The 27,794-nt window shown below is 45.9% G+C and overlaps 4 protein-coding genes across 28 annotated transcripts; 2 read left to right on the top strand and 2 right to left on the bottom strand.

Annotated features, from left to right (window-relative positions):
• Window positions 1–22: 22 nt before the first annotated feature.
• Window positions 23–3,453, bottom strand: LOC117644952. Its single transcript, XM_034384777.1, has 2 exons — window positions 3,316–3,453; window positions 23–1,845 (listed from the first exon to the last, which is right to left on the bottom strand). Exons 1-2 carry the CDS (start codon window positions 3,319–3,321, stop codon window positions 538–540), a joined length of 1,314 nt encoding a protein of 437 aa, XP_034240668.1. The 5' UTR covers window positions 3,322–3,453; the 3' UTR covers window positions 23–537.
• On the top strand, window positions 3,420–10,750 carry LOC117644950. 8 transcript variants are annotated; one of them, XM_034384775.1, is made up of 3 exons: window positions 3,420–3,529; window positions 5,297–5,380; window positions 8,877–10,750. In XM_034384775.1, the coding sequence occupies exons 2-3, from the start codon at window positions 5,360–5,362 to the stop codon at window positions 10,194–10,196; spliced, it is 1,341 nt and encodes a 446-aa protein (XP_034240666.1). In that variant the 5' UTR covers window positions 3,420–3,529; window positions 5,297–5,359; the 3' UTR covers window positions 10,197–10,750. The 8 variants fall into 8 exon arrangements, with proteins under 8 accessions (XP_034240666.1, XP_034240659.1, XP_034240664.1 ...); XM_034384768.1 differs by lacking the exon at window positions 3,420–3,529 and adding an exon at window positions 3,750–3,845; XM_034384773.1 differs by lacking the exon at window positions 3,420–3,529 and adding an exon at window positions 3,983–4,053.
• Window positions 10,751–11,159: 409 nt separating this feature from the next.
• LOC117644974 lies at window positions 11,160–15,630 on the bottom strand. The gene is made up of 5 exons (XM_034384837.1): window positions 15,536–15,630; window positions 15,261–15,358; window positions 13,063–13,221; window positions 12,260–12,430; window positions 11,160–11,424 (listed from the first exon to the last, which is right to left on the bottom strand). The coding sequence occupies exons 2-5, from the start codon at window positions 15,348–15,350 to the stop codon at window positions 11,236–11,238; spliced, it is 609 nt and encodes a 202-aa protein (XP_034240728.1). The 5' UTR covers window positions 15,351–15,358; window positions 15,536–15,630; the 3' UTR covers window positions 11,160–11,235.
• LOC117644945 lies at window positions 15,578–27,725 on the top strand. Of its 18 annotated transcripts, none has more exons than XM_034384743.1 (9): window positions 15,578–15,712; window positions 17,522–17,604; window positions 18,718–18,939; window positions 22,605–22,779; window positions 23,544–23,740; window positions 24,281–24,536; window positions 25,353–25,710; window positions 26,552–26,730; window positions 27,289–27,725. In XM_034384743.1, exons 3-9 carry the CDS (start codon window positions 18,809–18,811, stop codon window positions 27,382–27,384), a joined length of 1,392 nt encoding a protein of 463 aa, XP_034240634.1. In that variant the 5' UTR covers window positions 15,578–15,712; window positions 17,522–17,604; window positions 18,718–18,808; the 3' UTR covers window positions 27,385–27,725. The 18 variants fall into 18 exon arrangements, with proteins under 18 accessions (XP_034240634.1, XP_034240644.1, XP_034240635.1 ...); XM_034384744.1 differs by lacking the exon at window positions 15,578–15,712 and adding an exon at window positions 16,412–16,467; XM_034384740.1 differs by lacking the exon at window positions 15,578–15,712 and adding an exon at window positions 17,068–17,195.
• The last annotated feature ends 69 nt before the right edge of the window (window positions 27,726–27,794 follow it).

Below are 27,794 nucleotides of genomic sequence, written 5' to 3'. Positions count from 1 at the left end.
CTTAGGGTAAGTCATAATAAAATTCAATGTTTTTAAAATGATTTATTCTGAAAAGTTCGTTGTCAAATAGAGAACTACAGTTCCAAACCATATACAAGTGAAATGTGACACTGAACTTTTGATGAATTCGTCACAAAAAAGGGGAACTAACAAAGCGCAGATAAATCGAACGCTAGGACTGAACTTAAAATAAAAAACAACAATTAAGGCAAGTGGACTCTGAGCCTGGCACATACATTCATCGAAAGTCACAAGAAACACATGAAATATTATATCAGTGCAATATGCTATCATCGTTGAATGCATTTTGATCCGAAGTCAACTAAAACATGTCATCAATGTTACTAGTAGATCTCCCTTAACTTGAAAACTATGCCAAATTATGCCCATTACACAGAATGATTCAGAAAATTAAGAATTTGTGGTAGGAAACAATGCAATTGAGTATCAGAACCGATCAGAGCGGCTATTGTAATCGTAAGCGGTAAGTAAAAATCAGGGCATGGGTTACTTTAACACCGACCTGATGGCACACGGTTACGAGCTACAACCGACCACCTGGAAGCACTTCTGCGGGCAGTCAGCCCTCCTGACATGGGACGAGTAATAGTTGAAGTGCTGGAGGGTTCCGTGGCAGCCCCAGCGGCACCACGCGCAAGCACAGTTGTCGGGGATGGTGGACATGCCGGCCTCGTACAGGTGCAGGTTGGGGTTCCTCACGAGGACGTCCTGCACGGCCGGGTCGTGTAGCCACGCGTGCAGACACATGCCGCGGTCGGTGGAGCGCACACTGAGCACGGAGAGGCTGGGGAGGGTCTCGGGGCTGATGGCCTTGAGCACGACGTTGGGTGGCACCGAGTCCAGGCCGAGGTACTTCAGGAGGGAGAACTTCGGGAGCGTGGCGGCGACCCGCTCCAGGAGACCCTGAGCCACGTCGACGCCCGAGATCGCGTTGATGTGGAGAGCCGAAGGCGAGTCGGCCAGCGCCACGAGGTGGGCGTCGGAGCCCACATCGCGCGTCCCGTTGAACTCCACCGAACGCAGGTGCGACGACCTTCGCAGGAAGTCCACTAAACCGGCACAGAAAGCGCCATCCTCGGTCACGCGCGCCCCCATCAGACGAACGCTCTCCAGGCTGGGCAGGTCCGCCAGCTCGGACAGGCGGTCGCAGGGGTGGCAGGCCAGTACGCGCAGCCGGGGCATGCTGCCCAGCAGGGTCGTGGGGATCTCGTGAAGGAAAAACAAGAACACTTCTTCCAGTGTGGGGGCGTGCGTCTTGAGAAGGAGATCCAGGCAGGGGTCCACCTCACGAGACCAGTACGACAGCTTTCTCAACGAGGGGCGGAGCTCCAGGTCGCTCAAGGGTAAGACAGCCTCCATCGGGTCGAAGGCACCAGTTCCGAAGACTTGCAGCTCTTGGAGGCCATCGATGTGGACGACTGCCTTCAGCAGCGTGGCAACCGAGGGAGTCGGCAGGGGACAGTGGAAATGAAGGGACAGCTTCTTGGCGCCGCCGAGGGCAGACAGCTTCCCCACGATGGTGGTGGCGAAGGCCGCGTCCAGCTGGCTGCCCACTTCCACGGACAGGTCGCTGACGACGCACGCCGTCCCCTGCACGAGGTACGCCACGGCCTCCGGGTTCGTGACGCGGACCTCCCCCAGGCACGGCGCGAGGTTCAACGCGGCGCGCAGCAAGAACAGGTCCGACACGTCGGCGGTCTGCCACAGTCGCCGGTGCAGGCACAGGTCCCTCAGGCGGCGGCACAGCGCGCGGCACTGCAAGAGTTGCCTGGGCTCGAGGTGCGCCAGCACCGCCAGCAGCACTTCGTCCGGCAGGAGCAGCAGCTGCGGACACGCAAGCACACTGATATTAGTAATGTGACAAGTTTCATTCAATTACACTGAGAATGAAAAAGTCATGATCAATACCCAATTTTGGGCGAGGTTTACTTTCTAACCCAAATTTGGGCGTGGAAAGCTTCCTCGCCCAATTTTAGGGGAGGAAGGGTGTATCAGCTCCTTATATAGCTCTATAGATTTGGGTGAGGAAAATTTTCTCACCCAAATTTGGGTAATAAAGAATTCCGCACCCAAAATTTTAGTCAAGACCATGACTCTTTCATTCTCAGTGTAGCAGAGATAAAAAGGCTCATGTGACTTCCTTCAAATTCAATTACGAAGTTTATCGATTTAACGGTCGTTCCCGGGGAAGCTTAACATATTTAATGGCAGTTGCTTAAATTTAAAGGGCAATAGGGTCCATCCTCAAAAGTCCTGCGTTGAAGAACGACTGTCGTGTCGTGGTTCTGTCAAATTGCGCCCAAGATCCGTGGATCCGTCTACGGGGTGGGGTCCTGAGTTAATTGCTTGAGGTTGAGGGTCAGCAAACTTCCCTTGGCCGTGTACGGGGGAGTATACGTATATTACCAGTAATATAGGTAATATATGTGTAATACAAAGTAATAGATAGTAATATAGGGGTATTATAGAGGCGAAATTGTGGTAATATGCAAGTAATATATGGTATATAAAGGTAATATACGGGTAATATAGCCACCGCGTACGAAGTAATATGTGAGTTGCCGACCCCTCGCTTGAGGTTAGAGAACCGAAGAAACCATCCTCTGGATTCAAGCGGAGTGAATGCTATTGTTACGCCAAGACGAAAACTGCTATTCGTGGCACGTTTGAACTTGATTCCCGCCAAAGGCAATCGCAACGTAGCGCGATTGTTCTACACTTATGAGGAGAAAACTTTGGAAAAACAAAATTCTCCGGTCTTACTAGTTTTACCTCGTTTTTCTTACATTCGCACTATGCTTCGACCTGCCGAAAGAACGCTTAGTCGAATGAAGTACCCGCTTTGTGAAACTAACATGGCAACTGCTGGCCTATGATCGAGCGTAACCCGCAGATCCTACGAACACCGCAAGGTTGCTAATTTGACAGTGTCCCATTGTGCCCAGTGTCCCATTGTACCCCACCCTCCCTTACGAGCCAGCGTAACGTTACGGTATGCCGAAACGCTAAATATGAGAACACATTTCGGAAGTACAAACAGTAATGAGGGTAAAAATAGTGTTCACCTAAGAAACGTTGCGAAACGTTACGCTGAGAGGGGGTGAGGGGTACTGGCATAAAGTGACGCCGCTTAACATGGGAAAGGGGGTGGGGGTAAAAAAATGTCCTTAATTACGTAACGTACTTAATGGACGGCCCCTTTTGATACGCAATACAACGTAAATCAACCATCTTTTCAGTTGCGTTACGTTAACTTTCCACCCCACGTCGAAGCACGCTGTTCAAAAGACTTACATCCATAGCTGCCACTGCCTGATGAGAACGCCGACTGCGAACCGCTGGATCCAAAATGCTGCTGATGCTGGATGTTGCTGATGCCGCGTGTCCCGCTGCCAAGGGTTGGCTCTCCGCGTCGAGTCACGTCGTCTGCAGTTCCCAACCACGAGCTTGCCGCCCCAAAGTAGACTGCAGCGGCGATCCACTCGGCAAGGCTGCAAACGATTGCAAGGTTTCACGCGGTGGCAAAATCAAGCATGTATGTTACGGCAGTACAGTGACGAATGTCCACACTACAAACTCAACTTGTCTACTGAGTACTCACTTACAAACGCATGCTAGGCGCCGTATTACTCCATAGTAAACCTAGGCGTTTGTAAGTGTGTACTAAGTAGACAGTGTGGCCGACTAGCTCCACATCCGCGCAGGTTGAGGTTGCACGACTTCGACGGCCAGCTTGGAGTCCCCTGCCCTCACGTCAACCACTTCACTGGTTGAAGGCAGCCTCACTTCGGCTCATCCCTCCGTACACTCCTTCGGAGGCCGAGGTACAGACAGAACAGGGTTGTTACCTGCGCTTGAGTGATTCCCAACAGAGGGCTTCGGTCCAAAGAAAAAGAGGAGGAATACCGGATGTCGCAGCGGCAGCCCATAACAAACCCTCACTTGTTTCTGTCCCCTCCACTCCAAAGCAGGCGACGGCCGCCGCCAAATCGGGGTGGAAGGGTTTGTTATGGGCTGCCGCTGCGACATCCGGTATTCCTCCTCTTCTTCCTTAGGCCGAAGTCCTCTACTTCCAACAGTCTACTGATATCGCAGTCCTTCTGCATGCCACGGGATCCTCTGCTCATCGCCTTACTGCTACCTTGAAGTGTATGTAGTGTATATACACAAAGCAGGTGTACGCCAGGCCGTGTTTAGTGGTATCAGGCTTTGCGATGCTGCGCCACGTACGCCAATCCTGGCTTGGCGTTTACTCCTACCTGCGCCTGCGGCGCTTCCTGCTAGCCTTCGGCAAGCCATCTCAGATATTTATGTTGAAGCAATGAGTAGATCACTCCGAGAGACAAACAGCCTGTGAAATAGGCCACTCCGCTGCTTAGAACAGAGGAAGAAAAGATGCTAACAACTTCCGTCCCCTCGCCTGCGGGGAACAGAGGGGCAGCGGAAGTATGTACTTCTTTTCTTCCTCTTTTCGAACCAGCGGAATGGCCTATTCGCTGGAATGAGGGTGTGCGTCGCTGCCCTGCCGATTCTGCAGGGCCCCTTTCTCACGCTTAGCTTCGCCTTAATCCTTCTTGATTTGTCCTCTACTTCCGTTTTAGGTATTCATCAGAATGTATTCTGATGAATACCTGGACCGGAAGTCCCCGTCCTCCTCCACTCGGCGTGGAAGCGAATTTGGATCTTACGTTTGTTCTTCTCTGAGAAAACCTTGCAGGCTTTAGAAAGAAAAGTAGTTCGTTTCAACAAAGTATTTTGAGCATACATCAGCCTGCAAAGAAAATACCTCGTATTTTACGAACTATTTCTTCGTACAATAAAGTACAGTAGTTTGTACTTGTGTATGCTCAACATGCTTCGTAATGTTTTAGGAGCGTTTGAATTCGAGTCCAGTACCCTCTTTACCTTCCTAGATAGGGTCCTACAATGAATCTCTAAACGGGAGACGAAGATCTAAAACAAGCCCTAAAACACCTGCGCATGGCCACCAGGTGGTGGGAACATCTGCGCATGCGCAGAGGCCGTTTTAAGGGCTTAATTTTGTTCTTCCGTTTCAAGATTCATTGGTGTACTACTCGAGCAGCATAATTTCGTGTCATCGTTATCCCCATCCTCACGTCTCATCCGAGGCGGGAGTTAAGTTCTGTTGGACATCAGGAACGGTACCTTGTTCCCTCGTCGTCCTGCTTAGCCAGCAAAGTGTCTCCGTCACTCGCCACTGCGTATTCAAAGTTGCCAGTAAGTAGATTGTTTAAAGTCGACCCTCTTGCTTCAGCTGCTTCTGCGCGAGGTTCAATTTCGAGAGGAGATCTGATCGGACCTGCCCCCGACGTTCGTCATGGAAATGGATGAATCTCAGGTGAGTCTAAGTGGATCCCGAATCCAGTATAAATAGATCTTGGATATCTAGTCCAGTCTAAGTATGTTAAGTCTTCGTGAATGTTGGATATTGTCTAAGTGAATCTTGGGTATCCAGTCTGAGTGGCTCCAATGTAAGTGGAGTCTTGTTTGAGTAGACCGGAAGTCATAAATGAAACGCTACAGACAGGCTACTTCACCTATTCTGGAGACGGATCAGTTGGCTTAGCTACTTCCGGTTTGGATCACGAGAAAGACCGCCTGTGTGGGAACGAGCGGTGCATTGGGCTACACTGAAATTCAAAGGGTGAGACATCTCACCAATTTTCGGCGATACAAAATGTATCACCGAAAAAAAGGTCGTACACGAATGTATCACCGAAAAAATGGTCGTACACGCATGTACCGTAGAACGGGGTAATATGAGACATGAAGGAAAATCGAGACAAAGCGCACTTTTTTCGGTTTTTGTCGTGTTTCTCTCTAGCGGTTGTTCAGAAGACTACCGTGAATTTTTTGTCGTGATCTAGGAGGCCGTGGCAGCTCACAGGAAACGCACGGAGGCTATCAGAGACTCGCCAGGGTTATTTAGAACCAAAGGAAAAACCTCTTAATTTTAACAAGTTTCATAAAGTTCGTAAAAACCTCCCCAGAAACCTCGGTTAGAACTTGGGTTCTCGTCCGAACGAGGTTTAAATCTGTAGGCAATTCTGTCAACATAATCAGGACAAAATTTGGTTCCGTTCTGTCTACTCTCGGGCTGCCTGTTCCAGATGGAATACAATTTTGTTACCTTGCAGGGAAAATAGAGACACCTCTTTTCGCTTGAAATATGAGGCCAAACATACTCCACTGTTAATAATTTCAAGTAATAATGATTTTAACACGAATTTGTTGTACTACCTGACCGGCATCTAAGCTCTTCGTTTAGTATTTTCATGTGACAGGCACAACTCATGACTTCTTATACATTTTTGAGCTCTCTTTAGTGACACCCATCTTTCTCCCCTCCAGATTTTATATCGTCTCCATTATAGGTTCCAATCATCTTTAAAATGAATGAAAAGAACTTAAAAAGCTCCAAACCCGTCTAAAAGATTTAATAACCCATACTTCTATAACATTTCTTTCTTTTGTCTCATATTACCCCACATTGCAGGGAAATATGGGACGGCATTCCGAGGGTTATTGAAAGGTCCCTACTGCACCTAAAAATCTGTAATTTGGTGGGAGTGTAGCCAAAGGGTCAATGAACAAGTGATGAACACCTCAGTACCTCAAAATGAAATTAAAGATTATGAGGAGAGTTTTGTTTAAAGTATTTGTCGCACGTTCGTAGCGAGTTCACCAGTGTGTTCGTTGGTCTTTTGAGGTTCAGTGAGACTTGTCTGGGCGCTCTGGCTTTTGGGGTTGAAGAGCTAGAGCGTGTCCAGTCCAGCGTGTCGTTCGGGGCACAATGGGACGTGTTTTCTAAGGGCTTTCAAGTTTTAGTTGTAGTTTATGTCTAAATGAAGCCAAACCATACGTTAATTATGTTATTCACAAGAATTTTGGCATCAAACATTTCATTTGCGCTTTTTACTGTATTTACACTGCATTTTCTTGTTACACATCATACTCTGGAATTTTTTTACGGCAACCAGGAACGTAAGTTCTTTTTCAAAATAGTTTGTGACGAGATCAAAACCTATTGCCCACATTTTTTGAATGCTCCTTCGCTTATTTTTAGTCCACAAAAGGGTGTGTCCCAATGTGCCCCGAGGCTGTCCCATTGTGCCCCAGCCCGGGGCACAATGGGGCAGGTGACACTTATCGGCAAAATGTCTCCACAGACCAAAAATCCCGTAAAATCAATTTTATGGTCAAATAAAAGTTATAAAAAAATAAACAAAGAACATTTTGAGCTATCGGGCGGCATTCTAGGTCCAACGGTCTCGGATCTAGGCTGTAAACAAAAAAAGCGTCCCATTGTACCCCACCCTCCCTTACCTCCCGTCCCATGCACCGCAGCGTTACGCTAGGAGGAACTTACTTTCTAACTTAGTGTACTCTCTAGGAACGTGACATCACGTTCAAACGAATGTGTCAAAATGTCGCGTTCGTTTGAGGGTTGTGTCACATTCGTTTGAATGCGAATGAGCTGACTTCCGGCTGATTGGCATCCAAATGGATGTGACACAATGCTTCAGGAGGACCCTGGTGAAAAAATCGCCAAAATTGCCATAAATAGTATTTTTAAAGTTCATAGATAAAAATGTGCATAGAAGGTTTCAGATTAAACAGGTTGAACACCTTTAAGCTAAGTGGGTAGTTTCTTTATCATTTAGAAGGAAATAACATTGAGATCAGTTGTCGTTGCCTTCTACTTAACTTCACAGCTTTGCTCAGTCGACAATAAATTTTGTTGTATAAAGACTTCCTGCGTTCCTGGTTGACACCTACGTGAGTCGTCTTGCATGGACTCTATTTGTTGATGACTTGTCGACAAATTTTAGTGACGGAATCTTGATATCAGCCCTACTTTTTTTTACAAACACCTAAAAGTTTGAAAAAAAGGCAAAAAAATCACTTTTTTTCAATGTTAAAATTTGAAAATTTATATCTCAGGACAGAAGTTGAATCTGAAAATTCCGTCACTAAAATCTCTTCAATACATCTTTGGGATAACCCAAAAAATTTTTCAAGACTCTTCGTCTCAATGAAAGACGCAGGAAGATTTTTCCCCAATGCTTTAAAAAACACTAAAAAGCCACTTCTCTCAGAGACCGTTCAACATTTTGGACTGAATTTTGTTTTGGGAACTCTCCATAATGAACCTAATAATTAAGCAAAGTTTCAACTTTCTGGGATTATTTTGAAGCCTACTTGAAAGTTTCACCAGGGTCCCCCTTTAAACAAACGTGACATTTTGTCACATTCTTTCAACGTGACGTCACGTCTCTCGAATGAGAGTGTGCCCACACAGAGAATAACCTGCAAACTATTCAGGCCTTACAAATCAAAGTATTTTGTTATTTCAAAATATTTTGAGCATACATAAGCTCACAAAGAAAATACTTCGTAGATTACGAACTATTTCTTCGTATAATAAAGTGAATTAGCTTGTACTTACGTGTGCTAAAAATGCTTCGTAAGGTTTTAAGGGTGCTGGACCCATACAGTATCGGTCAGGCACGCCGTTCCGAAGTGCCTGACAAGCACACTTTACACTGCAAGAAAAAGTGTGATTAGCACAACAAAAGTACAGCTCAAACTGTACAATTAAAGTACAACAGAGGTTGTATAAAGTAAAACGAGAATTGTACAAACCTCAACGAGGCTTGGACTGCACAGCACTCGTCATGCCGGTCCCATCAAAAGTTAATCAGAAATTTGTGTACTTTTGTTGTTTTTTTCTTGCAATGTTTAACAGTGTGCATGCTGGCTCACATTTCAAATTGTGTGCCATGCTCACCTTGCGCTTGCAGGACTTACCCTCCTTGCCATTGTGCCCACAGCTCCTCTCCCTGCCGGACGACGCGTTGCTGGCCGTGCTGGCCTTCCTGCCCTCCAGGGAGCTCTTCAGCCTTCGCGTCTTGTGCCGCCGCCTCAGAGACATGTGCCTGCACCCCGACCTGTGGCGACGCCGTGCTTTGAGGGACGTAGAGTACTTAGACGGAAACGACTATGAGCAAGAAGTGGGCCTTCTGCGCGCTGTTCTGAGACTGGTCCCCTGCATTGGCAGACTTGCTGGTTGTGTAGAAGATTTTGCATTTATGGTGTCCATGGTACCTACCACTTCGTGTGTAATAGCTGAGCTGGCGTTTACTATTTACGAGAATGAGGCCTTGGCCACAAAGATTCTGCATACAGTACACTCTCTCGGGGGCTTGAAAACGCTCGATGTTTATCTTAACCTTGACTTATCGACGGCGTGTACTGAAGTCTTAAATACCATCTGCAGTCTTCAGGGTTTACGAGAACTCAAGATTTGCTTTGGAGACTCAGAAACGCTCCTGCTCGGCCCATGTCTTGGTTTGGAAGTAGAGCCGTCGCTAACGAAGCTCAGGTACTTCGAAATGATATCCAGCCAACGCTCTGGCGGAGGCTCGGACCCTTTTCTTATTTCGTTCCTGGAAACACATGCTGCTACACTGGAAGAAGTGGATTTACCAGGATTCATTGACGAGGTCGTCTGTTCCTTGTTGGGAAAGTTACCAAAGCTGCGTTCTTTAGCCTGCTCACCGGACCCTGTGGCTTTGGACTTCGTGCGACAGTCGTCGCAGCTCCGCTCAGTGTTGTTTTATACATCTGAGCTCTCTTCCGCCGCACTGCAGGCTCTCACTGAATCGCGCTCTGCCAGTCTTCTTGAAGCTGTAGGCGTGTCTAGCTTGGGTTTTGACCCAGATCTCATGGCTTTGGCTGGTTGCCTGCCCCGGTTCCCTGTGCTCCGTGAGCTGTCACTTAAAGCTGCTCCCACGGTTGACTTTCTGCGGGCGCTGACACCCACGTCCGCGCCCCGCCTCACCAAGCTGTCTCTTCGTTGTGACAAGAAGTGCTTACAGGCTTGGCTGCATGACATCCCCATCCAGGACCTGCTTCAAAGAAACCCTCGGCTTCACTTGCAAGTATGGAAGTCCTACGGTTGTAGTGAAGAGTACGCCTGCCGCTCAAGCACCAGGTGTGACTGTAGTTTCTGCGAGAAGGAGAAGAGCCGTGGCCGTCGTTCGTGGTTCTCATTGCACCGCAGGACGGCTGACTGCCCTCCGGGCTGCTTGCAGGTGGTTCAACTTCCGTGCTCGTCCGCTCTTCCTGCTGATTCCTCCAACCAGCAATAAGCCTCAGCAACCACCATGTTCCGCCGATATTGGTTCGACAGAATTATGAAAAATTCACCGGTTTACATTGAAAATGCATTTGGTTCCATCCAATCGAGTCGTGCCGTGCAGTTTCACCAGGCAGCGTGATATTCTCTAGCGGTCTCTAGACCAACTGCAACTTTTCAATGTTTAAACAAAAGTTCAAAATACTCCTATTTATTTTTACGCTTTGTAGTTTCTGCTGTATATGCTAGGTCTGAACCATAGAGGCGGTTCAAGTTCAAGGTTTTTCAATTGTGCTCAAATGATGTTCAACCTTACCTGACCTATCTAGGTGTAACGCCATTAAATGCATGCATGAACAATTTTGCAAACTTGTGTAGCGAAGCATAGGCACGAAAAACTAAGTAAGGGGTGGTTTTATCGCCCTTATTTGAGGGATGAAGGATACATCTGTTAATCTTTAATCCGAATGTTAGAATCAGCAATAGTAGAAAGAAAAATTAAAGAAATAAAGATTTAAGAATTAATTGTGCTCCTTAATGCGGTAATAAAGCGTACCTCAAACAACATTTGGACAATCCAAGCATTTCCTATTGCCCCAAAATATAAGTCATGATTTTGACTGGTCTAATTCTCAACGTATGAAGCACTCCTGCTGACCGCGCGCGTTGCGCAGACACCGATCAAATTATTGCCAACCCCACACTCTCAGACTGCTATCGACTTCTTGTCCTTTGTTAAAGAGTTTTTTTTACACAGCAATAAACAGTACTATTTCCTCTCCTCAACATCTATGCGAGATTTTGTTCGTTATATTAACCCCAAGTCCATGTGCTATTGACAAAGAGTCAATACCAGTCAATACGCAATAGACTTAAAAAATAGTAAATAACTAATGACAATGTAGTCTTACAGTACAGGGTTACAAAGGAAATACTGCATTTTATTGCTGTAGTGCGGTAGTGGAGTCAAGCATTTTATCGTAGATTTTAGAGCCTGCGTTCTCTTCGTAGTGCGAAACGATTCTTGGCAGACTTCAAACTGTGCATGGGCCTTAGCTGGGACGGCCCGTGCTTCCCTTGGCGTATCGGGCCTCGCCTGTGGCGACGAAGCAGACAATCATTTCGCCGTGCTCGTCGTACAACTGGACCTCCACGGGCCAGATGTACTTGTAGAGCTTGTCCGGCATCAGCGCCATGGCGGCGTCCACGTCCACGGTGGCGTTGCGAACGAGGAAGTGTCCCTGGGGCATGGCAAGCACGCGTTAGACCCTCCACACTGGGCCAGAAGACCGGGCACGACGGCCAAAGCTCTAGTCGCGGTTTGAGCTCCAGAGTCATTCAATAGGACTCGACCACTCTCAGCACGTTACTGACTCTTTCCTCATTAATTACGTATTCGTTTAAACGGCAATAATATTTAGTAGTCAAGTAAGTATGGCCAATGTCCTTTAAAAAATTATGTACAAATCAAAATTCTCAGTTCATTTTCCTAAGTAGTTCTTAAAAGAGGGATTAGTACGTATTATAGTTGCACAAATTACGTGCTTAAGTATACTGACAAAATGATCAAAAAGTCAAATACGTGCTGAGTGATCTGAGTGTGTGGTCCCACCAAAGCATTCCTCGTTTGAAGTGCAAGGGCCTCACGTTCGGTCCTATTCTCATCACGCGACTCGAGAGCCTGAAAGGCGTCTAAGATTTTGACCACCTTCACCGGTCTTCTGACATACTAAGCCTCGATCAATAAATTGGGATATCCCGGGAAGTGAGACTCGAAGTTCCTTCAGGAATTTCCGATCTACCGGTCCTACTGTCTAAATCGTCATCGTCATTAACCAGGTACTATTGCCTTTAAATTTCTTCTTAGATATGCGTAATTTACTGCATTCAACTATTTGGGAGTTTTTTGGTCAAAGTCTAATAAAAAGTGTAAAAATTAATTTCAAAAGCGAAAAGTACTTACTGTTGCACAAATTACTAGAGGGTGCTACTGACTAAATGTCAATACCATTTACTTAAAGTCAACAGCGAGTCTGAGAGTGTAGCTGCGTTTTCTTAGTGCGTACGTGCACTTACTGGCGGCACAGGGCAGGTGTACGGCGGCTCGAACGTGTCGTATATCGGACTCCATATCATGCCTCTGGTCGGAATCAAACGACAGATGGCTGCGGTCCAGACCCAGCGAAGGTAATACTCGCACAGATTGGGCGACTTTGCCCCTGTGCACTTCGTAATGATGACGACGAACTGAAGATGGAATACTCAAATTTATACCTCACACTGGTAAAACAAAGACATAAAAATTATGTCCTTAAGGGCATAAATACTCTTTTACGCCCTTCCGAAGGGCTAAATGGTATAGGAATTTCAAGCAAAATTTTAATGCCCTTTCTTCAGGCATTTACGATTTATGCTTTATCAGGGCGTAAATCGTTAACGCGCCCTTAAAGGGCATAATTTTAATGCATTTGTTTCACCAGTGCACCGAAAGGATGAACTGTTGAGACAATGACAAGCGTGCACCCTTATGTTAAATCTAAGATTCTCCAGTGTCCGGTTCCATTGTTCTTCGAACAACAATTATTGTATCGTGCGAAAGTTCAACCCATCGCTTTTACGTAGGAAAATTAGCCAGGAATTGAAATTTCTTCTAGCTGAGCAGTAAGTAATTGCTTTACATTGGCAGGAAAAAGTTAAAAAAGAATACGAATTAAAACAGGCCAACAATTTACCTGCCAAAATCAGAACTTTGGCCCTTTCTTTTGCCGTGCCCGTTCATACACAACCGTTCATATTGAACATGTTCTTTAGTCCGCTTGTCCCTACCTCGGTTCTAAACATGTTTCGTAGAAATGTACGCAATTTATTTTAATGTGTACCTTGGATGTGTTTTTCATTCCTTTCCGGAACAAAATGTCGGCTGTGACGTAGTTTGCGCCCCACTCGTCCATGATGGTGGTCACGTTGTAGATCTCGATGTGGTGCTTCTTGTCCGTGCAGACCCCGACGTCGTATATTACCGGAATAGCTTTAGGCTTCTGTATAGCAGCAACACACTGATCACCTTACAAACTATTGCAGCCTTAGGGCTTCAAAAGTTTGGAAGGTTATCGTAATGAAGAAAAAAGAGTAGCTTGATGTTAAAAAGTATTTTGAGCTTTCGTCAGGTTTCAAAGAAAATAGTTCGTAATTCACGAAGTATTTCTTCGTATTAGAAAGTAAATTAGACTGTTCCACGTTTGCTCCAAATAATCCGTCAGGTGTTAAGCGTGAAAATATTAACCCTTCATTGACGAGTTTCATGCCCGAAAAGGTGACCGGTGGTCAAAAGCAACAGATTCGGAAAAAAAAACAAAGGGAAAAAAAGACGCTCTGGATGAGGCTTAAATTAAAAGTTAAGTGTTCATTTATATCCTGCATGTGTTGTTACTTAGCGTAAAAACAATTGTTTTGTTTATTTCACACAATTAATGCTACAAGAAATTTCATGTTCCAAATCTTTTATCTCAATATCACTATAATCTCAATTTTTGTGATGTCTTGTATACTTTAAGAATACTAAGAACACTTCACTCAAAATTCCTTCTTGTCACATCAAGGTCATGGGGGGTCACTAATGCTAAGTGAGTCCAAATTTTTTTCCCATTTAGCATCTTACTTTACGTTAACATGACCTTTTTCTCCTCTCAGGGCACTTACTCCGAGGGGTGAATCACTCAGCGTTCTGGTGTACACTTGAGTGCGGGTGAGGACACCTTGGTTTACTTATAAATTTTACAAGGTAGGTTTACGCCAGACCGCGTCTTGTCGTAACAGGCTTCGCGATGTCTCGCGGCCTGTTCCTCCAATCCGCGCCTGGCGTACCTACCTTTGGCCTGCGGCGCTAGCCTGCCTTCGGCAGGCATTGGCTTGTCCATCATCGGTTACTTCTTACTTGTTTCATGCTGGGGGCGGGACCCCCTTCATTCCAGATAGAGTTGCTTCATCTACAGATAACACGATCTTGACCCTTGAAACTTTTTAACTTGTTGGGACTGGGGGGCTCCGCCCCCCAGATCCCCCTTTCTATAAAACAGAAGTGATCTGCCTGCAGAAGACTCAATTTTTCGCCGTTTTTTAGGTGTTTTTCGCCTATAAAAACTAAACCACGTGAGCTACGATAGTGAAATTTCGCGTGTGCCGAGCCAAGAACATACCTAATAAGCCTGCAAAATCTCAGCCAGATCGGCCGAGCCGTTCAGGAGGAGTAGTGTACACACACAGACAGACAGACAGACAGACACACAGACAGACAGACAAAACTTTTCAACCGCACTAGAGTAACGGGCTTCGCTATCGCTCAGCCAACAATTTAAATCGTTTTGAGGCCTTATTTAGCGTTTTTAACGGCACTCAATGTTAAGTCGGTTGAAAAACTAGAGAATTTCGCCCTTTTTGGCTGAGCGTTAGCGAAGCCTGTTACTCCAGTGCGGTTGAAAAGTTTTGTCTGTCTGTCTGTGTGTCTGTCTGTCTGTCTGTCTGTGTGTGTACACTACTCCTCCTGAACGGCTCGGCCGATCTGGCTGAGATTTTGCAGGCTTATTAGGTATGTTCTTGGCTCGGCACACGCGAAATTTCACTATCGTAGCTCACGTGGTTTAGTTTTTATAGGCGAAAAACACCTAAAAAACGGCGAAAAATTGAGTCTTCTGCAGGCAGATCACTTCTGTTTTATAGAAAGGGGGATCTGGGGGGCGGAGCCCCCCAGTCCCAACAAGTTAAAAAGTTTCAAGGGTCAAGATCGTGTTATCTGTAGATGAAGCAACTCTATCTGGAATGAAGGGGGTCCCGCCCCCAGCATGAAACAAGTAAGAAGTAACCGATGATGGACAAGCCAATGCCTGCCGAAGGCAGGCTAGCGCCGCAGGCCAAGGTAGGTACGCCAGGCGCGGATTGGAGGAACAGGCCGCGAGACATCGCGAAGCCTGTTACGACAAGACGCGGTCTGGCGTAAACCTACCTTGTTAAACTTGTGAGTACATTGAGTACGGGCAATTTTGTACACATGAGTACACTAGTGATTCACCCCTCGACTTACTCGCGCTGTTGACCGAGAGTAGATGCCACTCATCAGCGTTAAAAGGAGGATCTTCAAAATCAAGACGCCCGACGCACATCTTAGCGGCATGTCTGAAACTAATGTGGTCATACATGGATAAAACAATTAACTATATATCATCAATACGGTGAAAACTGTTCCTGGTTTTCCCAGAAACTCCCTGGAAGTCGCCTATGTCTTCACCTCAGGCTTCCTGGGAAAACCAGGTACCGTTTTTGCTGTGAGCGCTTTTCAGGCGATGGATGCGAACGCACCTAGGTTTCGGACTAAGACCTAACTTGGGCACCGTAGTCCGTCTACAGGAGCCAACGGAATGGTTCTATGGTGTGCCGTCAAATGGACGTCCCTGTGGCACGCAGAGACACTGCGATCATCTCGGCGCTTCCTGCCATTTGATCGACCATTCGCATGCCGTATCTTGCAGTCGTGTCGTACGTCCCTCGTCAACAGCTTGCATTTATCGTCGTGAACAGACAGGACCCGAGACGATTTCTATCTGTTTTGAGTGTGCGACGGTCACACAGTGGGCCAGAAGACCGGTGGAGGCGGCCAAAACTCTAGACGCGTTTTAAGCTTCAGAGTCGCCAAACAGGCCTCAAACCGAACGTGTGACACCATCAATGGATTGATCTCCGAACGAGGAATCCATTGGTGGGGTCACACGTTCGGTTCGAGTCCCATTTAGCGACTCTGGAGCTCAAAACGCGTTCAGAGTTTTGGCCGCCTCCGCCGGTCTTCTGGCCCACTGTGGGTCAGTTTCGTCTTTGCCCACACTGTAAATCCAAAGGCAATACTTTTGGTACCTTCTTTGGCGATACAATTAAGTATCGCCCATAAACGGCCTTATGGAAAAGTATTGCCTTCAAAACGGCGATACACAAAAGTATCGCCAAAATTTGGCGATACTTCGGAGTATTGCCATAATGTGGCAGTAAACGTTGAACAAATCAAGGGGACAAGTTCTTAGTTCAATGCCGTGGTTGTGGCAATACCAAAAAGTATCGCCAAATTTTGGCGATACTTCTGTGTATCGCCGTTCTGATGGCAATACTTTTCCGTAAGGCCGTTTATTGGCGATACACAATTGTATCGCCGAAAAATGGACTTAAGTATCGCCTTTGCATTTGCAGGGCAAGGCTATTTCGACAGTTGCTGGATCTTCTCGTTGCCTTAGGAAATAAACAAGGTAGGTTTACGCCAGACCGCGTCTTGTCGTAACAGGCTTCGCGATGTCTCGCGGCCTGTTCCTCCAATCCGCGCCTGGCGTACCTACCTTGGCCTGCGGCGCTAGCCTGCCTTCGGCAGGCATTGGCTTGTCCATCGTCGGTTACTTCTTACGTGCTTCATACCCCCCTTAATTCTAGATAGAGTTGCTTCATCTACAGATTGCACGATCTTGACCCTTGTAACTTTTTTAACTAGTCGAGGCTGGGGGGGCTCCGCCCCCAGACCCCCCTTTTCTTGGAGACAGAGGTGATCTACCTGCAAAAAACTCGATTTTTCGCCGTTTTTTAGGTGTTTTTCGGCTATAAAAACTGAACCAGTTGAGCTAGGATAGTGAAATTTCGCGTGTGCCGAGCCAAGGACATACCCAAAAAGTGTGCAAAATCTCATTGAGATCGGCCGAGCCGTTCAGGAGGAGTAGTGCGGACACACAGACAGACAGACAGACAGACAGACAAACAGACAGACAGGAAAAACTTTTCAACCCCACTGGAGTAACAGGCTTCGCTATCGCTCAGCCAATTATTACAATGTAGTCTCGGTTTGAGTTTCATTAAATGCAGCGCTGGTATGTTACGAAGTGACGTATCTTCTCGATGCGGATTGGTTTTTCCTCTCATTTGTTTGACAATAGAAACAAAAACCTGCGTAACACGAGGAATCCGCAGACTTACGCTGTGAGGCGCCCATGTACGTATCCCTCAGCGGAACGTTCCTCAAAATTTCACTTCTCTACGCGATTATGACCCTTAGGCCTATTTACCGTCTAAAGAAATGTGATTCCATATTTCATGTGTCAAGCGTCATGTTACGCTGGTTCGGTTAAGAATTTTCCGTATCTTTTGATGATTTAAATTCATGTTCCAATGTCTGTTTGGCAGATTTTAGAAACAGTCACACTGTTACGATCTAAACGAACGGAAGTGGCGTGCTTAACTGACACATCAGCCTGCTCCAAATGTGTCCTTATCATTTGCATGCTATTGCAATCTAGCAACACCCATCAAACTTTTCAGGTGCCGTTTTCGATGCTGGCCAGCCTAACGTCACGGTTATCAGCTTAAGTGTTACGGAACGTAGCGAAAGAAAAGAGAGTCGGGTAAGGTTCATTTAGAAATTTTGCGAAATGTTACGCAGAGCGGTGGGTGGGTAGCCTGGGCCAGCGTAACGTTACTTTTAACGGGCGGACGGAGAGGTTTTTGAGATTTTACAACCTTTCCTAGTTACTGGGCGTATGAACGGCTATTAAATCCAGTTCTCACGTGTCACGAACTCATCACGACTCGGTGATGAAAGTGCGCTTTCCGTTTCTGTGTTACAATCTGTCCCGGAATAAGCAGAATGAAAATGAATGTTTGATATTACCAAGGGGGAAAACCTTGAATTTTAATGTTCAAAGTCACTGAATTCCATGAGATGATTTTCAAGGGATTGGAATCATGTTTCCATGACAGTCGATTTGTATTTCACTGTTTTTTTATTTCAAGAATTTCTTTGTATTTCGACTAGACTGCGTGAGGACATTCGTCTTTAACTGTCTATAACCGCTGACTGAATTTGAGCGTACCCACTAGTATTTGACAGTATCTGTTACAAGTGTCTACCGCGGATGATAAGGTCTGCCGCGTACTAATTCGCAGCAAATGTTGCTCAACGGAACACATTTCTGACTTTTATTTTCATTCTTCCTAGGAGATCGGTGGAGGCGGTCGAAACTCTAGACGCGTTTTGAGCTCCTGAGTCGCCATACAGGACTTGAAGCGGACGAGTGACGCTTCCAATGGATTTCTCGTTCGGAGTGCAGTCCATTGGTAGGGCCACACGATCGGTTCAAGTCCCATTCAGCGACTTTACACTGTGGCAAAAAACTGAGGAAAGTTCTGTGAACAGGTTGAGGTAATTCTCCGTAGCCTCCTTGTTGAAGTTCTCCGTAGGACCTTGCAGGGTTCTCCGTTCAACTATACAGTCTTCCAGGTTCGAGAAGACCGTACGGTCCTACGATGAATGCTGTATTATCTTACGGATAATATTGGTACGCGAGGGCCATAAGAAGAATCTTGGCTAAAAATTAACAGAATTTTTCGTACCCTTTTGCCATAGTGTGGAGCTCAAAACGCGTCATAAGTTTTTACCTCCTCTACCGCTCATCTGGCTCACTGTGTGTGTTCACCGTATGCTACGATCTCAACCTTATGTTTTGTCCCCTTTACAGTGTGAGTGATCCACGTGCATCCTGCCCCCGGTTTCCGTGTCAGACGGACGCCCCTCGCTAGAGCATCGACAGTTGACTAGTGCTGCGTACCATGGCTGGCGCGCGGAAAGGAAAGAAGAAGGGCGCCAAGGCGGCTCAGGACGCTCCAGTGGCAGCCTCTGCCAAGGGCAAGGCGGCCAGGGCTCAGGAAGGCACACCGCCGAAAGAGCAGCTTCACGACGGGTAAGTACACTGGTAGTTAAAGCGATCCCGCCCGACTAGATGAACCGATTGCAAGGGGATATTACTGCAGTTACTGTAGTAACTGTCTTACAGTACAGTACTGTTGGAAGTAATGTTGTAGTTAAGCAGCAAATATGTTGCTAATTTTCTGCATGACCGAAAGTTGTTTGCAGATGACTTAATTTGTTTACTCATGACTTGCGTTGTTCATCAACAAGACGTTTGTAAACCAGCTGAAGTATACAGCCTTATGAGCATCAATTTTGATTGCTGATTTAGTCAGACCCAGTAAAGTCCCTCCTAGTGACCCGCAGTAGTCAGTGCTTAGACTGTCCGGGTTGTTTGTACGCAGCAAAAGATTGTTCTAAAACAGCGTAGAGTTATGTTTTAGTTTAAGCATTGTAACCGCCAAATTTCCTTGTGTTCTTTTTCCACTGTACACACTGTAAGGTCGGGTTTAGTGGCCTGACTAAGTCGAGTTAGGGTCCCGTCCTGACTAAGGTGTTGGTGGCCTGACTAAGGCTCAGGGGTTGGTCAGGCCGGATTATAGCCGGCCGTTGATGAGGGTTTGACAGGTCCCGGTGGCTCGCTCCGGCGTCGCAAAAGAATTAGTAGAATCGGACTCGAACCTTGGCTTAGAGCAAAATCAACTAAGACGGACCACTTCTTCCGGTGACCCTCTCCGATTTGCCTGATTGTTTGTAGGCTTAAAAACTCACTAAAGGAGAGTCTAAAGCCAAAATATTAGGTCCGGCAAAAATTTATTGCCCGAGATATGGCCAACTTTAGTTTAACTTTTGAAGAAAAAACACGAATTTGGGTATTTTGGACTAATTTTACACTTTTCATAGTAGAGGGTTAAAATTTGGTCAGTTTATGTAAAATTGGCCAAGGAACAAGAATATGGCCTCAGATTTGACCTCCGACGAATACTTACAGAGTAAACCCCCCAAAACACCCTAAAAACACACAAAAAAACCGTTTTTTCTTGGGGTTTCTGGGAAAAATATGTGGTCAAAAATTTCCGATGAACTTATCTTGTAGAAAATGACACGATGAATCGAATGAGACCACGCGCAGATTTTTATGTCAAACCGTTTAGGAGATATAGCGGTTCAAAGTATGGACATTTTGCCATTTATTTTTTTAAAAATGCAGGTTTTGAGCATAGTTTGACGTTTTTTGCCTCCTTGGTGCGTGTTGGTGTTCTTATCTCGTGGGAAAAGACGCGCTGAATCGAATGAGACCACGCACAGAGTTGTATCTCAAACCGTTTAGGAGATATAGTGGTTTAAAGTATGGGCACGGGAGAGCTCCTGCAAACACCCGACAAGGCAGAGCCGCCAATCACGCCTGTTGGGCGGGCGGACTACAGTGCCCATACTTTAAACCACTATATCTCCTAAACGGTTTGAGATACAACTCTATGCGTGGTCTCATTCGATTCAGCGCGTCTTTTTCCACGAGATAAGAACACCAACACGCTCCAAGGAGGCAAAAAACGTCAAACTATGCTCAAAACCTGCATTTTAAAAAAAATAAATGGCAAAATTTTCATACTTTGAACCGCTATATCTCCTAAACGGTTTGACATAAAAATCTGCGCGTGGTCTCATTCGATTCATCGTGTCATTTTCTACACGATAAGATCATCGGAAATTTTTGTCCACATATTTTTCCCAGAAACCCCAAGAAAAAACGTTTTTTTTAATGTGTTTTTAGGCTGTTTTGGGGGGTTTACTCTTTAAGTATTCGTCGGAGGTCAAATCTGAGGCCATATTCTTGTTCCTTGGCCAATTTTACATAAACTGACCAAATTTTAACCCTCTACTATGAAAAGTGTAAAATTAGTCCAAAATACCCAAATTCGTGTTTTTCTTCAAAAGTTAAACTATAGTTGGCCATATCTCGCGCAATAAATTTTTGCCGGACCTAATATTTTGGCTTTAGACTCTCCTTTAGTGAGTTATTAAGCCTACAAAAAATCAGGCAAATCGGAGAGGGTCACCGGAAGAAGTGGTCCGTCTTAGTTGATTTTGCTCTTACAGTTTGAAGGCAGTGGACAGTACCACTACGCCACGAGGCTCGCTGAGGAGGGAGCGATCCTGGAGCAGTCTCTAGCCGGGCACTGCCGGCCTCCACCCGGCCGGTCGGGGTTCCCCCACCACCCCCACCCAGGCATGCCGCCACGCTCCGCCACGCCGCCGTGGAGGTGCAGGTAGCCGAGGCCAGGCCCTCTGGCCTGACTAAGAACCTCGCCTTAGTCAGACGAGCCAGGACCCTTTTCCTTAGTCAGGCCACTAACTCCGACCTAACAGTGCACTTGAAATCTTACGCGAAATCGGTTGAAATCCCGTGAAATCCCTTCAAAATGTGGTGAAATGTCGCATACGTAGCACTGTTAAAAAAATTCTGAAAATTCAGACCAATTTTGTCAGACTTAGCGGTCTGAATCTGTAAATCAGACTTAATTCTGAAAAATCAGAGTTTTTGTCTTAGTTCTTAAACGCTTTGTCTGAAAGCTTGGTTCAGACTCGAAGTGTCTTAATATTTGTACTCATTCTCAAAATTCATATGAACTTGCGTCAGACTTTTCAGACCTCAAGAGTCTGAATTTCGGATTCAGACTACTTTCTGAAATATGTTCAAACATAAGAGAAAATTGGACAACTTTCTTCCAACCTAACATTGGGTTAACTCACAATCAGTCTTACATTCAATTTAATCCGACTCCGTTTCGGGGACTTCAGACAAAACGAAAGCATTTTTCTCTCCGCTAGGTATGGCGCCAGTGTCGGTAAAGAGCCTGCTGTTGTTAAAAACGTTTTATTCTGTTAAATTTTTAATATTTTTAACCCGAAATGGCCATTACTCTATTGGCTATGACGAAACACACGCTCCCATACCAAATTTATATCTGTAGCAAACGCGCGAGTTTAACAATTGACATTTGAAGTTACCTCTCGCGGTTGGCTCCGTGCCGTCGTTCCCTAGGGTGCGTCATGCCAGCTCCAGATGAGTGCAGGGAAGAGTCTCACATCGGGGACATTGCCCTACACTCAATTTTTTACCTAGACGGTTCCTTGGAGTACGTCTCTCCTTTGAGGTTCGGATGCGAACATTATCATTTCACCGAATTTCGGGAAAATTTTCTGCTGCCACTTTCAGACAAAACAATCTAGTAATTGAGACAATTTTGTCTGAATTTTTCAGACTACGACCTGTCTGAAAGGTTAAGACTTGTGTAAGTCTGAAAATTTCAGACCAGGATTTAGTCTGAATTTTCAGTAGGATGTTCTGCATATTTACTTCAGTCAAAAAAGTCTGAATTTTCAGCAAAATTTTTTAACAGTGAGTATCAACTCATTCAGTTGTTTGTCAGACGAAGAAATAGTTAGCAAATTCAAGCCTATGTCTGCTCAAAACACTAAAGTATTTTGTCATGACGAGCTACGTCTCTTTGTGAGGTCGAAAATAGTTGGTAAGGTTTTCTCAGTGAGTGTGTATCCACAGTGCAAGTTCGCACCTTGAACTTTCGCGCCAAGCGCCAATACCCCGCTCAAATTCTCTGCAGGAATTCTGCACAAAAAACTTGTATGTGGTTGCCCTCTCTGGAAAATTTCTTCGTAAGACACAGAGAGTGAATGCAGTTTTTGTTCGCCTAGGCCGTCCTTGGCCGTGCTGCCGGACGCCGTGCTGCTGCAGATTCTGTCCTGGCTGCCCGTCGAGGACCTGCTGAGGGCGGCGCGGGTGTGTCGCCGCTGGAGGAAGCTGACAGCGCGACCCGAGGCGTGGCGGCACGCGGACGTGGTGATGACGTCATCGACCTGCAAGAAGCAGGTAAGTTGAGCACGGGATGATGATGTTCAATTTTGTACACCCTTAAAACCTTACAAAGTATTTCGAGCATACAAGCTTTAGGGGGCTCATCCATGTTAAAAGCACTTTGTAAAAAAAAATTTGATGTAGACGGATCAAGGTTTTACAACTTCTGTGTTAAAACCCTATTAGATAATTGAGTAAGCTTCATTTCGGCTTGAAGTGAAGTGACTTTGGACATTTTTTGGAAATTCAGTCAAAACGTTTAAAATTTTGGTTCTCGTAAGATTTTGTTCCCATACTTGCTTAGATCTCTGGGGGGGGAAAATCAGGGAGACTCATCCCTAGTAGTGTCAAAGAATTGACTAGAAGGGGCTTTTTATCTGCAATAGTTTTCAAGAATAAAAAATGTAAAAAAATTACAACAGTTTTTTTAAACAAACTTTCGAAGAAAAAAAATATTTTTATTCATTTCTTGAAAACTATTGCAGATAAAAAGCCCATTCTAGTCAATTCTATGATACAACTAGGGATGAGTCTCCCTGTCCCTCCCCCCTCCCCATCTGAGTATTTTGAGCATACATAAGTACAAACTAATTTACTTCGTCATACGAAGAAATAGTTCGTAAATTACTATGTATTTTGCTTGTAAGCTTATGTATGCTCAAAATACTTTGTTATAGGAAACTGCTTTGTTTCGTAAGGCCTGAAATAGTGTGTAACGTTTTCTCAGGGTAAGTGGTGCTACACATTTGGTTCTCCAACCCCGCGGTGCCTGTTTCCAGGTGTGGCTGCTGGAGCGCGCGCCGCAGCTGCGCTTGCTGGACATGAGCGGCCTGGCCACGGCCGACGACTGGGGCTTCGAGCACGACGAGGCAGTGTGGGACGCGTGGGAGCGCCTCGACTGCATGGACTGCCCGGCCAGGCAGCTCGACATCCGCGTGGAGCGGGACGGCTGTGCCAAGATCGGACTGCTGGAGAAGTAAGTAGCGTTGTACTTTGCAGTTTCATTACGCACTTTTAAGTCCGAAATCTTCGATTGGTGACCCACTACCCACTGTAAAACTTTCTTCTCATCGCTTGTGGAAATGATTGAGAGTGAGCTCGTTCAGCCGGTTACTGACTATGTTTGATCGTCAAGTACGAATTCGTTTAGGCAAGAATAACTATTTTTAAATTCAGCATGAGTAATTTCCCAGATAAAGTGGGATAAATATATAAATGAAGTTAATAGATTGTCGTTACTTTATTCATCAATTATTAATTATTAATTCTTTGAGAAATGTAAAGTTCATGTAATATGTTCACACTCAATTACCATGTACACTCAAAATGCTTATGAACTTCATGTCCATAACTACGGCCGTCTTTTGTGCATACTTAAGTTATGTTCAAATTTGTACTTAAATGAGATACGTACAGTTTTGTGAATACTTCAGCTCAAAAAAGAAATATTGTCCCTCATGGCGCTCCTGCAAAAAAATTTTTAATTTCAAACTGCTCTTCAACTGTTCTTGCGCAGATGGGGCCCGAAGCTGGAGAGGCTCAAGCTGCGCCTGGGCACCTGGTTCAGCCAGTTCGGTCGCGAGCGCGGACAGCTCCACGTCGCCATCAAGGAAGTCGGCAAGATGGACCTGCTGACCCACCTGGACCTGACGTACGAGCTGCACAAGGGGGCGCACGGCGGCTACGACAAGGAGCTGGGCAAGGGATGCCCCTCCCTGGTGTCCTTCACTTTCCACTTCCCCACCGTGCAGGACTACAAGCACTGGAAGGAGGTGGGTACACCGTGCAGTCATCGCTCCCCGTTCTGTTATCTGCCCAACGAAATATTTAAACGGGTGGCACATTGACCACATTGCTGTTACTGCCGTTGGTAGTCACCCCTGAGCCACCCCCTATCCCTTTTGCACAACTTTGTTTCTCTCTCTACACTGTTAGTAAATGTTGTAAATTAACGACATTTTTTGCTAATTATTTTTTTAATCACATATTGTTATATTACAAACATGTTGTAGCACTCTGTGCTGTTTTCTGATGAATCGATTGTTGTAAAACATCACTTCCATCGAGTCTTCGATTTTGACTTGGCTAGATTTGGGTTGGCCTTATCTTGCTGTAATTTAACAAGATCCCTATAGGATGTTGTGTTGTAATATTACAGTGGATTTTTAACTGTGTACACTCCACACAATTACCAAATTGGCTTTGTGACTCCTAGGATTTCCTAAAATCGTATTTTTAAGTTGGTCTACCTACTTTTTCCTGAGAAAGCGTTCTATTTGTGCGTTACGAAAAAAAAGTCAGAAAAGATTTGGAACATAATCGAACGAAGCTCGTATGCCCTCGCTCAAGTTTACAGGTATCCAAGGGAAACTACCGAGACAGCCTAATTTGTACACCAAATATTTTTCAAAATGTCACAAATACGGAAATTGTCTATTTTGTTTTCCAAAGTTTTTCAGTTTTGGCCCGAAGTCACTCTGATTTCTTCACTGTAATTCACGCCCCCCCCCCTCCCCTCCCCCTTGCCATATTCACTGCTAGACCTTTGGAGCGGCTCCAGATGCTGATGGTTGGATGGCGTGCTGCAGGTGGTGCTGGACGTGCTGACCCACAAGAGCGGCCAGCTGACGGAGCTGGCGCTGCTGGCCTCGGACAAGTGCCCCGAGGTGCCCGCCGAGCTGTGGCCTGCCATCGGCCGGTGCACGCAGCTGCGCCGCCTCGCCGTGCCGACGCCGCCGGGCCTGGCCGTGGTCGGGCAACTGCCGCTGCTCCGGGACTTGTCGCTGCAGCCGTCCAAGAACGCGTCCCTGCCGAGGAAGACCCGCGAGGCGCTGCTGTCGGGGCACGCCGTGCTCGGGGCACTGCAGCGGCTGGAACTGCAGTTGCCGCCCCCCATGCGGGGATCCGCGGACCGCATGGCTGCCTTGCTGGATGAGCTGCTGAGCAGTGAGTGGCGTACTTGAATTACCTTGAGTGGGTTCAACTTTCACTGGTAAAACTAAAGCGTAATATTACCCTCTATTTTCAAGCGTAATCAGGTTACGCTTGAAATCAAGCGTAACAGGCTCATCCGCCAAGATCCCCCCACATCTAAAAGCATGGGGAAATTTCTAGAGTATGCTTCATTTCAAGCGTAACGTCTTCAAACTTAACTTCACGCTTCACTCAACCATGGAGTTACGCTTTAGTTTTACCAGTGTTCCTTGAGTGGATGCCACAATTGTAGACGAGAACTCAAACGTGCAGCAGCAATGCAGTGGAGGGGTGACCCTTCGCGATTGTTGGAATGAGTTAGCGTATGCATGTTTTCTCCCATATTTTCAACACATCCTGCCTGCTTACAGGCGTGTTGCCGGTTAATGAATTCAAATTTTGTGAAATGATCGAATGGAAAAAGTGTTTCCCCTCGAGTGTAGTGCCATTTTTCTTTCCCATGAAGTATCTTGCTAATGTTCTGTTTTGTGTCAGAGGCAAGGGGAAATAATCCAGCCAAATATGTACACTGCAATTCACCAAACATGTATAATGCACTGAAATTCGTATGAAGTTATTAAAATTTATAGAAATTAGGGATTAAAATTCGTTTTACTTCGACTGAATTAATCGAAAATTAACAGCAGTTCATTGAAATTCGACTGAAATTCGTCGATATTCGTCTAAAATTCATCGATATTCAACTGCAATTCATTGGATTCGTGCTCCGAAATTCACATTGATTTCCCCTCGGTCATCCAATGGGAAATAGTTTTAGAGTTGCGTGTCTAAGCTGGTGCTCCTTTGTCGGCAGGGATTTGCAGCGAGGTGCGCTGCCTGAGCCTGACTGGAGGCTGCTACCCCGCCGCCGTGATGGCCGGCCTGCTGAAGGACGTCACCAGGATGCCCGCTTTGACCGAGCTCCGCCTGTGTGCTGTCAAAGACATCGAGTCGGAGCACCTGGGCCAGTTGGCTGCCTCAGGCCGCTTGAAGGTGAGTTGGTTTCTCTGTCCGCTGCACTGTGGGCCAGAAGACCGGTGGAGGCGGCCAAAACTCTGGACGCGTTTTGAGCTCCCGAGTCGCTAAATGGCACTCGAATTGAACGTGTGACCCCACCAATGGATTCCTCGTTCGGAGAGCAATCCATTGGTGGGGTCACACGTCCGGTTCGAGTCCTATTAAGCGACTCTGGAGCTCTAAACGCGTTTGGGATATTGACCGCCTCCGCTGATCTGCTGGCTCATTTGTGCGATGTGTTGGGGACGTCCACCGTTGGAGAACAGTTTGTTTTGCTCCCTAGCTTTCTTGTTCGGGTTTGCCTAAAATTTTGAACCATTTCTATGCTATCCTTGAGGCGTACCTACCTACCAGTCCTTTGCAATTAGGTTCGGGACATAACGTAGGTTAGGAATCGTACCCTTCAAGTTAACATGCTCCCGAGGGAGCTCATCTCTGAAGACATCCCACCTCAAATTCTTTTTTAATGAAAAAAGAAATTGTCTCCGCCTGTTGTTTTGTGATACCTCTCCCTGATCTCTCGTTACTTTCCAGGTGGTTTGTCTCAAAGACATCTCGATGAAGTTGGAAGCTTCGCTGGAGTCGTCATTGAGCGCGTTGGGCCGCTCCCTGCACCTCAAGATCCACTAGAGTCGACCAGGAATCTCCTCTCCCACTCTTGTTTTTTTTCTGACTGATTATGTTAAGTAATGTCACTTTTCAAACAATTGTGACCTCCAACTCGGCGCTTTGGGCCTCAATGGCGATTCCAATTTAGTGTGGAAGTGTTAACATTCTTTCTGTTTATCTTGTTAATTTTTGTTTTAGCTATGTTGATTTTAGACTGAATTTATCATCGTTTTGTGTTGTTTGTTTTTTAAGTCTGATTAATTTTAATGGTGTGACAAGATCTTTGGATCTTTTACCAGCCAGTGTACTTTTAATCATGCTGTAACTTTTACTTGTAAATACAGCTTTTTTAGCAATGCGTATCTGGTGTTTCCTTTAGCGCCTCCTTAATCTTGCCACAGGCTATGGTACTAATTATGTTTGATGCAGCT

Source organism: Thrips palmi, unplaced genomic scaffold, assembly GCF_012932325.1.
Source record: "Thrips palmi isolate BJ-2018 unplaced genomic scaffold, TpBJ-2018v1 HiC_scaffold_18, whole genome shotgun sequence".
Taxonomy (NCBI): domain Eukaryota; kingdom Metazoa; phylum Arthropoda; class Insecta; order Thysanoptera; family Thripidae; genus Thrips; species Thrips palmi.
The sequence above is the reverse complement of the archived record's forward strand: the minus strand, read 5'-3'. Positions and strand labels throughout refer to the sequence as shown.

What these genes read in the sequence shown, in the direction of transcription:
- LOC117644950 (XM_034384775.1), top strand. Translation starts at nt 5,360, where the DNA reads ATGGAAATGGATGAATCTCAG. An exon ending in TGGAAATGGATGAATCTCAG is followed by an intron (nt 5,381 to 8,876) that starts GTGAGTCTAAGT and finishes TTGTGCCCACAG; the next exon opens with CTCCTCTCCCTGCCGGACGA.
- LOC117644974 (XM_034384837.1), bottom strand. Translation starts at nt 15,350, where the DNA reads ATGCCGCTAAGATGTGCGTCGGGCGTCTTGATTTTGAAGATCCTCCTT. An exon ending in ACTCTCGGTCAACAGCGCGA is followed by an intron (nt 13,222 to 15,260) that starts GTAAGTCGAGGG and finishes GCTGCTATACAG; the next exon opens with AAGCCTAAAGCTATTCCGGT. An exon ending in ACACCTGCCCTGTGCCGCCA is followed by an intron (nt 11,425 to 12,259) that starts GTAAGTGCACGT and finishes GCCATGCCCCAG; the next exon opens with GGACACTTCCTCGTTCGCAA.
- LOC117644945 (XM_034384743.1), top strand. Translation starts at nt 18,809, where the DNA reads ATGGCTGGCGCGCGGAAAGGAAAGAAGAAGGGCGCCAAGGCGGCTCAG. An exon ending in AAAGAGCAGCTTCACGACGG is followed by an intron (nt 18,940 to 22,604) that starts GTAAGTACACTG and finishes TTGTTCGCCTAG; the next exon opens with GCCGTCCTTGGCCGTGCTGC. An exon ending in AAGATCGGACTGCTGGAGAA is followed by an intron (nt 23,741 to 24,280) that starts GTAAGTAGCGTT and finishes GTTCTTGCGCAG; the next exon opens with ATGGGGCCCGAAGCTGGAGA.